This window comes from Artemia sp. Qi Xiang Cuo, chromosome 11 (assembly GCF_049724085.1).
Source record: "Artemia sp. Qi Xiang Cuo chromosome 11, ASM4972408v1, whole genome shotgun sequence".
In the NCBI taxonomy this organism is placed as follows: Eukaryota; Metazoa; Arthropoda; class Branchiopoda; order Anostraca; family Artemiidae; genus Artemia; species Artemia sp. Qi Xiang Cuo.
Window position 1 is genome coordinate 46500065 of NC_142804.1, and position 13594 is coordinate 46513658.

Here is a 13594-nt window from a genome sequence, read left to right on the forward strand (position 1 = left end):
ATGGACACCTAAAGTTCTATTTTTTGTTGTTTATCATCTTCCATCCTTAAAAGAGCCAAATTTTTCATAGAGGTTAATGTTTAGTATACAGTAAGTCAAACAGATACCTATAACTATCCATAGGCAACTACTTTTAAAATATACATTAGGCTGTAATTATGTTACAATGCAGTCGTTATAGCTAGAATATCCAAAGTTTAAGGGTCTAATTTTTCTGAAGTTCTGTTTAAGAAATTTTGGCTTTATTACATCGCTTATTTATTATCCGTGATTTTCTAGTGCTGCGATCTACGCTGTATCTGAAACAAATGAGGGATGTCCTAACCGTGGACAGGGTATATCGGGAATGTAAGTATCTCCTCCAATATTTATATTTGTTTCCGACTATAATACCAAACCATTACTTGTGAAAAAATACGGCTTTGGTACTATCTATAATAAGCAAAACCTTCCTAGCAAAACCCCACTCGGTGGATTTACTCTTCGCCAATCTCCAGTCACTTTGCTCGGTGCCGTTGCACTTTGGGTTTCACTAAATAAAAATTTCCATTAGTGCTGACTAAAATTAGTTCTAAGATTAGTTCTTACATGTTAAATAGCTTAAAATACTTAGAGACTAAAAATAGTCTCTAAGTCTTAAGAAGCTTTGGATTCCTCATCTTCAAAGTTTGATCAAATGCTACCTTACCCCAGTGTTGTTAAAAGAATTACTTAAAAAAGTGGTGTTTAGAAAGAGTTTTGAGGTCCTTATTGGGACTTTGAGGATACTTTGAGATTGAATGATGTAAAATTTAAGCTAACAAGAGCTTTCGTTTTTTGTAATTTAAATAATTAGTTGGTCTAAAGAGTTTAGAAGAAAAAAATTCTAGCAGATTTTTGGTAATACAGAGTAAGAATTTATTCATACTATGCTGCTACTTCACCTGTGAATGGAACTCTGGGGATTACCCTTAAGATCTATTCATGGGCCTTCCGTCCATATACGTTTTAGAGCACGTTAAGATGATCCAAATCAGTATATTTTGGTCTCAACAAATTCTTTCATCAGGTTTTCTATTTCCGTGAAAAAATAAGATACCTTTCCAAACTCGTCGGATCTTCCTTGGTAGTCACTATGGTAAAAACCAGTGGTGGATCCAGGGGGAGGTGGCCCCCCCCCCTAGTGTAGCCTAAAGTAGTGTAATTTACTTAATTGACTGAAGTTTGCGTTAATTAAACTTGCTCATAACGCAAGTTTATCGGATAAAATTTTTTTTTGGATCAACGTATTTTGCCCCGCCCCCCCCCTAAAAAAAATCCTGGATCCGCTTCTGGTAAAAACAATGACTGGGCTAGTCATTTTGTTACAAAAAGATTGATTTTTCTGTTTGGTGATTCTTGATTTTATATTTTGTTAAAAGAATTTCCATGTTTTGTTTTGTTGTAACGGATAATTTATTTAAATAAATGATTATCAAGATCATTCTTGATAAGAAGTCTGTTTTGTAACCTTCAAAAATAAGACATCGGATTTCAGTCACGAATCAGTCAATAAGATTTGTTACCTAATCTGTTTATCTCCATTAGGCTTCCCTACAGTGGCGTAATTTCGTCAAAATCCTGGGGGGGGCAAAGCTGGAGCCGATTTTCCAAAATTAATTGAAAATGTCAGCAAAAACTAATAAAAGCCATTTGGTACCATAAAGGTACTATTTAGTACTATGAATGTACAATAAAGTTTCTTTATAGTAATATAAAGGTAAATATCCACTAAAAAAACTGATATGTTTCTGTTGATAATTGAATTATGCAGGTTTATCTTAGTTTTGACAAGATTTTCGAAGAAACTAAATTTCAGCTGGGCGACAAACTGCGTTCTGGGGGCAAACCGAGGTCTGAGAGGGGCCATTGCCCTCCTGCCCCATAGAAAATTACGCCCCTGCTTCCCTAGCCCATGTTTACATGCTTTAGTAGAAAGCCACGCAATTTTTACACGTAATTTATATAAGTGGATTCCCCCTACTTTGCAATATCTCGGCCCTAGGTAGGAATTCCAATATTATCCAAGTTAGACACCTGAGCGTCCATTAATCATTTTAACATTGACATTTTGGTCAGAAGTTTAAACTTACTGCATAGGTGAGGCAATCAATCCCGTTAAATATTGACATTTTGATGTTTATGTTGTTAAATATATTTTCTCTATATTCTTATACTCTATATTCTTCATATTTTTGCCTAACCGTTGTGTAAGAATTTTGTGTGCAGTTGATGTAAGATACTCTTTTTATGCTCCGAGCAATGTTTCTACGCAGGACTTGGCTCTACTCCAATGTTTTGGCCTTGGTTAGAAATACGATGACTATACATGTTATACAGCTGTGACCTTTAACGCTGCCAACTTCCACCATATATTAAACCATCTTTACGTAGCCACCTCATTTGCACAGTATTTCATGACCCAATCGTGGCTGCTATTTAAATTTTTACAATTGCTCATGTTTTACAACTGAGCAAAGAACAACCCATTACTCAATTTTTGTTAAGTAAGTCGGTTTTAGTTGCCAGTCTATTCAACAGAACTATGATAATTACTTGATTGCGATAATTGAATATTGATAAATGATAATTGAATATGTATATAAACAGGAAACTGTTTAATTACAGGCGTCACTTTTCACTTTGCTTTTGATCTGTTTATTTATATCCTGTTGTGACTTTAATACCCCCCCCCCCCTATTCAAAATTTGAGGTTTATCTGCCCTATCCCACAACTCTACCTGAAAGTTTTCAACTCCGTCCGTAGGACTTTTTCAAGATATTGCAGATATGCTATTTTTATAACCTGGATACATAAACTGTCTTACAATTTGTAAAGGCCTCTTCCCAAATTAAAGACAATACGGCTGACTTCCCCCTAATTCTCCCTAAAAGTTTCAAGTCAGTCCTCTAAGCCATTTCCGCGATATTGCAGATAAGATATTTGAAAACTTGAGTCCATGCAAGGTTTTTAATTTACTGAGACAAGCATGCTGTCTCATGAGCATAACCCAGGGAAGCTCTGGCAAGTTTTGGCCTAGCAAGTGATTCCTGAGAGTTCCTAGCTGATTGGACAACCAAGATCAAGTATGTCTACCTCTTCGGCTAAAACCTATGTGTGAACAGCTGGTAATTTACATAATTTGGGACCATTGCCCGGGAGCTCCATGGATTATTTTGACCCCGTATGTACAGTTGTCAGATCCCTTGACTATTGTGAACAAAATGGCGGTCTCCTACATTTTGATTCTATTTTATGAGGTCCACTGGGGCACCCGAACCCAAAAGAGTACATGACGTGGGCTGGTTGCCGCCCAGTCACTTCTGGCTATGAAAAAGGTTAATGGAACTCTTAGTTTCCGATTGAATGAGCCACCCTCCCAAGTTTCAACAATCCTGGCTTCTATACGAAGTTGTTCAGGGAACAAAGGTATAATCATAATGCAGGGGAGGCGGGGGGGGGGCACATGAAATAATCAGGAAAAAATAATGATTATACTTGAGAGTTACGTGGCTCTTTACTTGGGGCAATGCTACCGTGTTGCCTCTGATGATAGAATACAGATAGCTTGTACTTGGCGGTTTCCTCGCGATTTATCGTCCATACCGCTAGCAAAGGCTCCAGATGTGTTTGAAGCAGATGTGTTTGAACAGTTAAAGTTATTTAAGTCTGCTTCTCAGTATGGTTGTCTTTCCCTTTTAATCCGATTATATGATAAATACGGGAGCGCCGGAGGGCAGGATAGCACCAGATTTGGGTACGATGGATATATGCTGTAAATCCAGCTGAGGCCAACAAACTAGGGAACGCCCCCATCCGCCCAATCCGTTTAAAGCTTGTTTTATTCACCTTTTAGGTATTCCCTAAGGATTTTGTGAAACGATCGATCATTATTAATTTTTTTTTTTTAGTTTTTCAGGTCCCTTATCCAGCCCGAGTAACAATTGGCGTAGCAGAATTACCACTAGAGGTAATCCGTTTGTACTAATCCTAATTCAAACAATACAAGCTTTTTTTTACTAGTTCTCCCTCCCTACAAAGCAAACTGTTTACTTAGTAGACATACTTCCATAGTTTTGTAAGAAAAAAACAACATTATTCTAATTTCGCAATTCCCAACTTTTTTATATGCGCTTATTCACTAGATGACATATCACAAAACTGAAGCAATTATGGTTGCAGCAACATAGGTGCAACCTAGTAAAGGACGAACCACGGTCTATAGTAATCAGCAATTAAAAAACACATTGCCAACAACTGACAAGGAAGATTAGTGTAAAAGGTGAAAACTTTTTTTCTGCTACAAATACGGATGTAAATATATTTTTTTGTTTCTTCTTAAATACTGCAATGTATAGCCAATTGTCTTTAAATGAAATGTCTTCCCTTATGGTTTCATTTTCTAAATTTATCTTAGCTTTAAAATTCTAATCTGTTGTAATAGTTAAAACTTAGACTACAGAGTTTTAAAAGACCGTTTGTTTCACTTTGATTAATGTCAGTTTGATAGTATTTACTAGGAGGTTATGCTAGTTCACAAATTTCCCTTTTCAGTAGACTAATTTAAAAAAAAACTTTTTCCACAAATGAAGTTTTCCAGAAAAATACAAAAACTATATTAAACCAAAGATGAGTGTTAATAAAGCTGATTAATTTTTCAACCATAAACTACCATAAATCACAATCAATAAATAAATGAAACCCAGACCGAACATAAATTACAATAAATAAGCTAGTCCAACTCAAACAATCAGAAACTAAGAGAACACCCCCCCCCCAATACCTTCTAAAGACTAGATCATAACTTGTACTTTACTGAAAAGAAAACATGTTTTAAATGTTTTTTTCTTTTTTAACTTTATAAAAAAATTAATATCAATAAGACTTTCAGGAATGAATCCCAGTATATTTGTATATATATATATATATATATATATATATATATATATATATATATATATATATATATATATATATATATATATATATATATATATATATATATATATATATATATATATATATATATATATATATATATATATATATATATATATATATATATATATATATATATATTTTTTTTTTTTTTATATATATATATATATATATATATATATATATATATATATATATATATATATATAAATAAAAACACCTTGTTCCAAATAAGGATTGTTTTCAGTCAAGTGCAAATTATTTTCTAGTCTTTAGAATGCACGGGGGTGTCCGCCGTACTATTCTTAGTTTCTGATCGTTTTGAGTCTGATTTGGTTATTTATTGTAATTTCTGTTCGTTTTGGGTTTTGTTTGTTTATTAAAGGTGATTTATGGTAGTTTTATGCTTAAAAAATTACTTGACTTTATTTCTAATCATGTTTGATTTAATGGAGCTTTTTACTTTTCTTTGGAAAACCTCAGTTGTGGAAAAAGCTTTTTAAAATTCCTTTTTGAACAAAACAGCATGGAAAAATCAAGAATTCAGTCACTCAACGGTCACAATCAATATGAGAGAATTAGAAATCCAATAAAAAGACGTATAACCAACAAAAGGTTTCAACATGAATGAGGAAAGCAATAAGAAATAGACAGTACAGCAAACAAAAAAATCTAGCCGATAAAAACTTAGTTTTAGGACTTTTCTCTGTATTGAAAATTTGATAAACTAACGAAAAAAGCTTACAGGAGAAGATGCACATCCAAAATTAGAACCCGTGAGAGCATTTCCAAACGTCTTTTTCCCTCAAAAGCTTCCAGAATTGTCATAAATTTAGTGAAGATTTCTACTCGATTAATTAAACCTTTAAAAAATGATCTGTAGCCGAAATATGAGTAGAGGAAGAAGTTTTTTAATCTCACACCACCTATACTTCCTCTCAACTTGTAATATTTGAAAGATTATATGTGAGATCATATGTTCTAAAACTTTGAGTGAAAAGTCATCTTCAGCACATTCCCAAAGAAGAGGATTCTGAGTTAAAACCGAACATTTTTTTTTTCTCCAAAGTTAAGATGGGCCATTACATGACTTTAAGTACCAAGGACATTGAAATAAAACCTTTTTTACCCTCTGGGTCGATCATTGGTCTTTTAATAATTAAAAACCAAAATTTTCTTTAGTTTTCTTTTGGTTTCAAAATTACTAAGTTTTTAGGGCGGCGTCATATTTTCATCAGTGTTGCCACTTTGAATCATTAAAATAAATAAGCGAAACTAGTTTGCTAAATTTGTCAACACTCAAAACTAACAGAAGTTATTCCGTATATGAGAGGGAATGCCTCTAGCTAAATCCTCACTCTTTATGCTAAAGTCTTAAAGCTCTTTAAAAATACTTCTAATTAAAATACAACGGCCCTTGTGTTTGAGCAGTCTTTCTTGAAGAATTTTGACAAAAAGTAAAACTTTTGCGTAAAAAGCGAGGGTTGAGGCGGGGGCAGCCCCTCAATACTAGATTTTATCAAATTTAATTTTTGACCATTTTTCAAATGGTATCCACTTCCCTCCCCTTCCTCCTGTAAAATTTACCCTGAAAAATTCCTCCCGGAAACTTTCTTCTCACTGAAAAATCACTCGACTCTTTAGAGTGTTTCCCCCTTTTCGGAAAATGTAGCAATTTTTCTCAGGCTAGTGGCTTCTGATGGGTAACATTAAATTTAATGAGCTTTATGCATTTAGAATCAGCATTAAAAGCCATTTGTTTTGATGTATCTATTGTTGTCCAAATTCTATTTTTAGAGTTTCGGTTACTGTTGGGCCTAGCCGCTCTTTGCGTGCAGTAAGTTACCATCAACTGTTTGGTATATTAATCCAACTGAATTCTGTGTCATGTTATAAATAAAAACTGTGCATCGACGTATAAAGCTATCTCGAAAATATTTGCTGACAATATCAAAATTACTTGAGTTGAGATTCAACCCTTTTGACTCTTCTATAGACCAAAGTCCGTAAAATACAAGCGACATGCCAAAGGAAACCTCTTAGCACTCACACTGCGGCCAAAATGTGTATTTTGTTCAAGAATGATTGTGTGGCCTTGTAACTTTTTCAACGGGAATAATGACATACACAGATTAAATTAGATTTATATTGCCGCTGCAACACAATGCTGCATCAACCTTTGGTCAGCTTGGCTTGCAAAAATGTTTTGGGAGCAAGACCTGGGTTTATTCTTCTCCGTTGATTGAAAGTTTCGGCTGCCAACCCCTTGAAGCTTTTAAAAAGTTTAGTCCCAAAAAATGTTTTTTCTTTTAAAAGATGATGAAACCCTTCTTAAAGGACCGTCTCAAAATAAGCTAGAATGGTGTGTTAGATCTCAATCAAGTCTGGTAGAATTACCTAAGGGACTTTTTCATACCTCCGGAGGGTTGGCTGCTTGCTCGAGTCAAAAGCCAGTTTCAGGAAATAACTATGGACAGACTTTGCAGCGCATTTTTGTCCCACATGTCTTCTTCTTGGTCCCTTATGGAGTGTTTTCACGCTAACTGAGCAGAAGAAATTTCGATCTCTATTCTTCCAGTTTTGCCAATATCTTCTGCAGATGTCACTTTGAACTCGTGACCGGTATATTTTGAGTAAATATGACGTTTTTTTTTGTATTTCTTCAAACACGGACCAGCTTGCGGACACGTTCAGGAGTGTCACGAAAGTATTGTTAGCTTTCTACTTAACTGTGTTATTGTTGTTGTGTGTCTTAACTGTGTTATTGAGATATCATTTTCCTCGTGAGTTTTTCCTTGATAGTACTTTTGTTTTCCTTTAATTTTATGTATCTTTGAACTCCTCTAATACTGGCGCATTTAATACTTGCATTTAATACTTGCATAAATTGGTGAAATACATTGTCATTGCTATTACTATTATTGATTATACTGATCCGTAGCTGTGACGGAAACGTTTGCTGATTCGTCCCCGACCACACATTGCACTTTGGGCCCAAGGCAATTGAATCAGGAAATTAGTATCTGCACAACGCAGACCATTAGACAAAATGCGAAAAGGTTTCAGTAGTTTAAGTAGCTGCGACCATTGTTCACGGATGTTGCAACGCATCAAGGGACCTTGGTACCAGATGTCTAGCTACTACTCTGTAGTTAGTATTCTCATGTCGTATTACCGTGAGATTCTCATAGTAATGCTTATAGGTAAAGTCATAATCCATACAGATAAAAGGGAGTGGTTTTTTAATTTAATCGTTTCAGTCCATCTTTTCCTTCATCGGATTTACTATTTTTACTTTTTGATAGGAAAATCAACTGATTATGTAGCTGTATTTTAAACAAATAAGCTTTCAAATAAAGCAAACTGGAACTAAAATAATGTCAACTATTTTTCCAATATTTTCTCTTGAATGTTTTATTTAATGTATTTTAGCCCTCATCTTGCATTCAGTTAAGCAAGTATGATGTAGACCATTAAAAAAAAAATCATAAAAAAGAATCCTCACATTCTATTAAACAGCAAGGAAATAATGAAAAATTAACTGACGCACCACTGAAACAGTTAAGAGATTGTTTACTTTAATTGTATGTCTTCAAAAGAGAATAGTTATTTCCAGACTAATTAAAGTTTTTTTTATCTCTACCCAATGTCATAAGGAAAAATTCCACTTACACAAATTTTGAACCATTGCTCATTTGCTTTGGTTATTCTTTCTTTTTGGCCTTGATAGTGTTTGTTTATTTGTTTGTACCTCGGTGATATATTAAAAAAATAAGAAGAGACACACGTCTGCTGTGAGAAAGATTCACCAAAAGGAAACTATCAGTTGAATTAGAATTACAGGGCTGGTCAAATTTAAATCATGAAAGGGCTGGTCAAAAATAAATTATGAACTAAATTGTAAATTTTTCATAGTAGAATCGTTCGTTACTGTTTATCGAGTTGAGATTAGGACTCAAGTTGAGACTAGAGCTCAACTCGGGCTTGGGCGAAAATTAAAAAACTAGAGCTTGAAATGTCAATGCCTTGAGTTTGAGTCAACTCCCCAAATTGCAGCTTTTAAAATAGATACTAAATGCCAAGGAATTTAAAATGTTAGTATAACAGCGGTTTACAGTTCAAATTTAGTTAAAACAAACTGGGAAAAGGGAAGCTTATAAAAAAGGAACCATCAAATTTAACCAATTCCATTGCTTTGATTCCATATTTCCTTCACACGATTTCAGGAGCATCTGTATTGTTATTTCGTCTTTTTTTCAGGACAGCCTAATTGAAATAGAGACAATAGCCTATATCTCATCCATCGGAATGGTTAACCTGGCTTCATATTCTATAATGCTGATTGGCTTATTTATCATAAAATCTAATGTGTATTGATGCGAGTTATTCAAGCGTATTTTTTTTTTTTCAGTAAAATTGATTAAAAGTTTTGAAATAGCATCTTATCTATTTTGACATATGCCAACGCGGCTTCTATCTAACGAAGGAGGGGCTAGGGGTTAGTAAGGGAAACCATGGTTATCCAAGGTGATGGTGAGGGGGAGTTTGGGGGGAGGAGTGTTTCCAAAGACACGGATAACTTGAATTTTTAGATACATTATTATTTCTTGGGTTACGAGTGGCTCTCTTGGACTAATTTTAGGGGAAAACTACACCCGAGTCCTCCCTTCCATGTGGAAGTTTGTATGATACTTGCTTACTTTAATATTTCCTTGTGGCTCGAGTGTATTGGCTAAAGCACAAAAGCTATATATGAATAATCACACGAAATTTTTACTCATGGGTAGTGAGGCGCTGACCAAGGGGGGACCCAGTCTCTGGAGTCTTGAAACATAGCTGGAGCACCCTCGTCTGGGGGCCTTAAATTCAGACAGAAGAGGAGGATGACCCCTTTAATATACACTGGGCAGGGCCCATTGGCGAATGGATACGTCCCGTCAGTCACAAACCTTCCCCCAGCAATGGGTTAAGCTGCTGGTTTTGCAGGACACCAAAAGGGCGCACTATCGGTAATAGATACAGTTGGCCCCTACTAGGGACAGAGAGGAGTGGCTTACCGCTGTCCCGAAGCCAGCCAAGAAACCTCTTCTTTAATTTTAATGATGAATATGAATAAGAGATCAAATATGAGAGCCAGTGCTACCGCGTCCGGGGTAACCGACGACAATGCGTTAAGAGCTGCCGCGTCCGGGACAGCCGACGACTCGACGACCGTTAATCGCGTGAATATATCTACGTTAACAACTCCAACCCTGGAGGCTATTGTTTCTTCAAAAATAACTATGTCAATAGGTACCCTCAACACTAGAACCCTCGCTAAACAAGTAAAAATAGACCTACTACTAAGAGAGATAAAACGGTACAGCTGGGACGTTATTGGTCTCACTCAAACCCATTTTCCAGTCACTGGTGAAGAGAAACATGGAGATGTCACCCTTCTACTTTCGGGACGTAATGAAGGGGAAACATCGACAAGGTGTAGGCTTCCTACTGTCTAATAAAGCCAGAAAATCCTTAATCTCCGTAACCCCCCTCACGGAACGGATCATCATGATCCGCCTGAAAGGATCACCCACCAACCTCACAATTATCCAAGTATGCGCTCCGGATTCCCGCAGAGACGACGAAGAGTCTGAAAACTTCTATCTCCAGCTTCAGAGTCTAGTTGATTCTGTCCCTAAAAAGGATACAATCTTTGTCATTGGTGACTTCAACGCCATCGTTGGAAACAACCACACAGGACACGAAGATGGGCAAATTTGGACATGGAAAAATGAACAGAAGAGGAGAACACCTTATCGAATGCAGCAGAGACAGCGATTTAGTCATTACAAACACACTGTTCAAGCACAGACCTTGCCGTAAGACATCCTGGACCTCACCGGATGGAAAAGCTACAATCTTAATAATGGACGTTGGAAAACGTCCATCCTAAACACGGTCACGCTAGCTTGTGGCGACTTTGATAGCAACCACTCGCTTGTCAAGTCTAGGTTCAAAACAAGACTTAAAACAGCATCAAATTTGTCTAAGAAAACCCCCAAATTTCGAGTGAAAGACGAGAACACACGTATGACCTATATCACCATTCTATTCGAAAAAATTTCGGAGCTCACGTCGAGCTCTCCTCCTATCCCGTCTAAGGAAGATATCGACAACCTGATGACTAGCAGCACAAATATCATACGTGATGTCGCTCATTCCACACTAGGTACCCAAAAAACAATCAGAAACCTTGGATAACAGACGAGATAATCTCCCTCTGCACGAAAAGCGCCAACTTACGAACAAGCAAGATAAAGAAAGTAGGGACCGATACAAGCAACTCAAACGAGCTGTTGAGAAAACCATCAGACGGTGCTCATCGCGCATTTATTAAAGAAACGTTCGAGCAATGTTAATTGGTCTTCAAAAAAAGTGACCCCCACTTCATGCATAGATGAGTTCGGAACCTGGCCAAAAAGAACATCAAAGCGTGTTCCCTTCTCGATGAACATAGACAACAAATGCAGTCCACAGATTCAAACTGTTTTCAATGGAAAAACAATTTTCAAAATAAACTGAATTTGTCCATCCACCCAGACCCAACAATTCTCGACACTTTCCCCATAACCTCTACAGACCCAAGTCCTTCCCCTCTTCACTCTGAAATAGAAGCAGCTATCAGAGACTTGAGAACAAATAAAGCTGCCGGCCCCGACGGAATCCAGCCCGAACTACTGAAAGTAAATTGCAAACGACTCCTTGACCTTTACCACAAAATTGCCACAGCTGCTTGTGAAAATTGTCACTTCCCCTCACCCTGGTGTGAAGCCACGATAATCCCCCTGCATAAGAAAGGCTCTAAAGCTGTCTGCGACAACTACCTCCCAATAAGTCTTACCAGCCACGCAGCAAAAATCCTCACAAGAGTCATGCTCGGGCGTATACGAGCCATTTCCTCAATGGTCATTCCGGAATACCAAGCCGGCATACGACCTAATAGATCAACAATTGATCAAATATTCACTGTCGGCAGATCATGGAAAAGTATAGCGAACTTGGCCGCAGCATCTACCACCTTTTCATAGACTTTAAACAAGCTTCCGATCTGATATGGAGAGAAGGTCTATGGCACATCATTCTTCACTTTGGCATCCCATCCAACCTGATCTCGCTGATCAAACACATGTATAAGAAGTTCAGAGGCCACGTCATGACTGGAGAAGGACTTACCGAGAGCTTCAAAACCTCTACCGGAGTGCTTCATGGTTGCCTAATATCACCGGAGCTGTTCAATCTCTTCCTAGCTGCAGCCCTTTCACTCACAGACAACCCACCCGGCGCTCTTGTCGGAGGAGTGGTGATAGACGAACTAGCATACGCTAATGACATAGACCTAATAGCCGAGTCCCTTCAAGATCTACAATCCCAGGCTAATAGCGTTCACTCGTCTACCAACCTCTTCGGGATGGCCATCAACACCTCAAAAACGAAAGCCATGCGCTGCTCACGCAATTTCGATTCACAGGTAAATCTCTTCCTTCAGCTCGGTGGAGATACGATTAAGAGGGTGGAAGGCTTTACCAACCTCGGGAGCTTACATACTTCTGATAATAACTAACTCAAAGACATCAAGAGGCGTCTGACACTTGCGAACTCCAGTTTTAAAGCTCTGATGCCCATCTGGAGGAATAAGAACTTAAAAAAAATTCTCAAAACGAGACTCTTCTACTCCCTCATTATTCCGATCGCCATTTATGCCTGTGAATCCTGTAGGATTAAAACAGACGACCAATGTCGCCTAGCTGCCTTTGAAACCAAATCCCTACGACGCATCGCTAGTATCACCTACCACGACAGAATCTCCAACTCCAAGCTTCTCCATAATCTGAAAGTCAAATACACAATACTGGACAAAATAAAACTACAACAACTCAAATGGCTTGGACATACCCAATGCATGGGTATCACTCGTCTCCCAAAGATGACCTTCGATGGACGAGTGCACGGTTCTCGCTCCAGGGGTCGCCCTCCGAAGAGATGAAAACAAAAATTCTCACCCTACAACCTGCCACAACTCCTCCACCTGGCCGACAACAGAAGCACCTACAGGAGGCATATAAATGAACTGGTTAAAGAAAAGGCCCCAAAACGACCCTCAAGGACGGACGGGACATAAGTCAAGTTAGTAAGTCATTCTAGGATAAGCTGCTCAATTTCATGCAAGTCCAGGAAATTCAAAACTTTCAAGGCACGTGTTTGATCGTGAAAAGTAAGAATTTGTCTGAGTTTGTGAACATCAAGATTGGAAAGATGGAGGGATCAAAATTTGGCTTTTTTTCGAAAGTGCACCACGGAAAAATTATTTTGGCCCGAAAAGGACCAAATTGGCATGAGAAATTTTAATATTCATTAATGTGTCCTGAGCAACATATTTTCCATAAAAAAACAACAAAGTTTAGGTAAACAAAATTTGCCAGACTAGGGAACAAAGTAAAAAAGAAAACACAACCAAAGTGTTATTCCCAGAACACAAGCCTGTGTAATTTGTTTCTACTTCTAAGCCAATAGTTGCGTACCGAAGTGAAACTACTACTTTCATAGCTTTTTTTCAGCATGATCAGCGGCCTGTAGCTCAATAATTTCAGAAGTATC

General features: G+C 37.3%; 1 protein-coding gene across 2 annotated transcripts in view; it reads left to right on the forward strand.

Moving 5' to 3' along the window:
• LOC148947042 (uncharacterized) overlaps window positions 1-9389 on the forward strand; it is a 32865-nt gene extending 23476 nt beyond the window's left edge. The window contains exons 5-7 of one of the 2 annotated variants that reach the window (XM_089097237.1): window positions 280-348; window positions 3931-3989; window positions 9218-9389. In XM_089097237.1, coding sequence (XP_088953363.1) covers window positions 280-348; window positions 3931-3989; window positions 9218-9334 — 245 coding nt within the window. In that variant the 3' untranslated portion in view covers window positions 9335-9389. The remainder of the gene's footprint in view (window positions 1-279; window positions 349-3930; window positions 3990-9217) is intronic. The other variant, XM_089097238.1, reaches the window with a different exon arrangement.
• Window positions 9390-13594: the final 4205 nt, after the last annotated feature.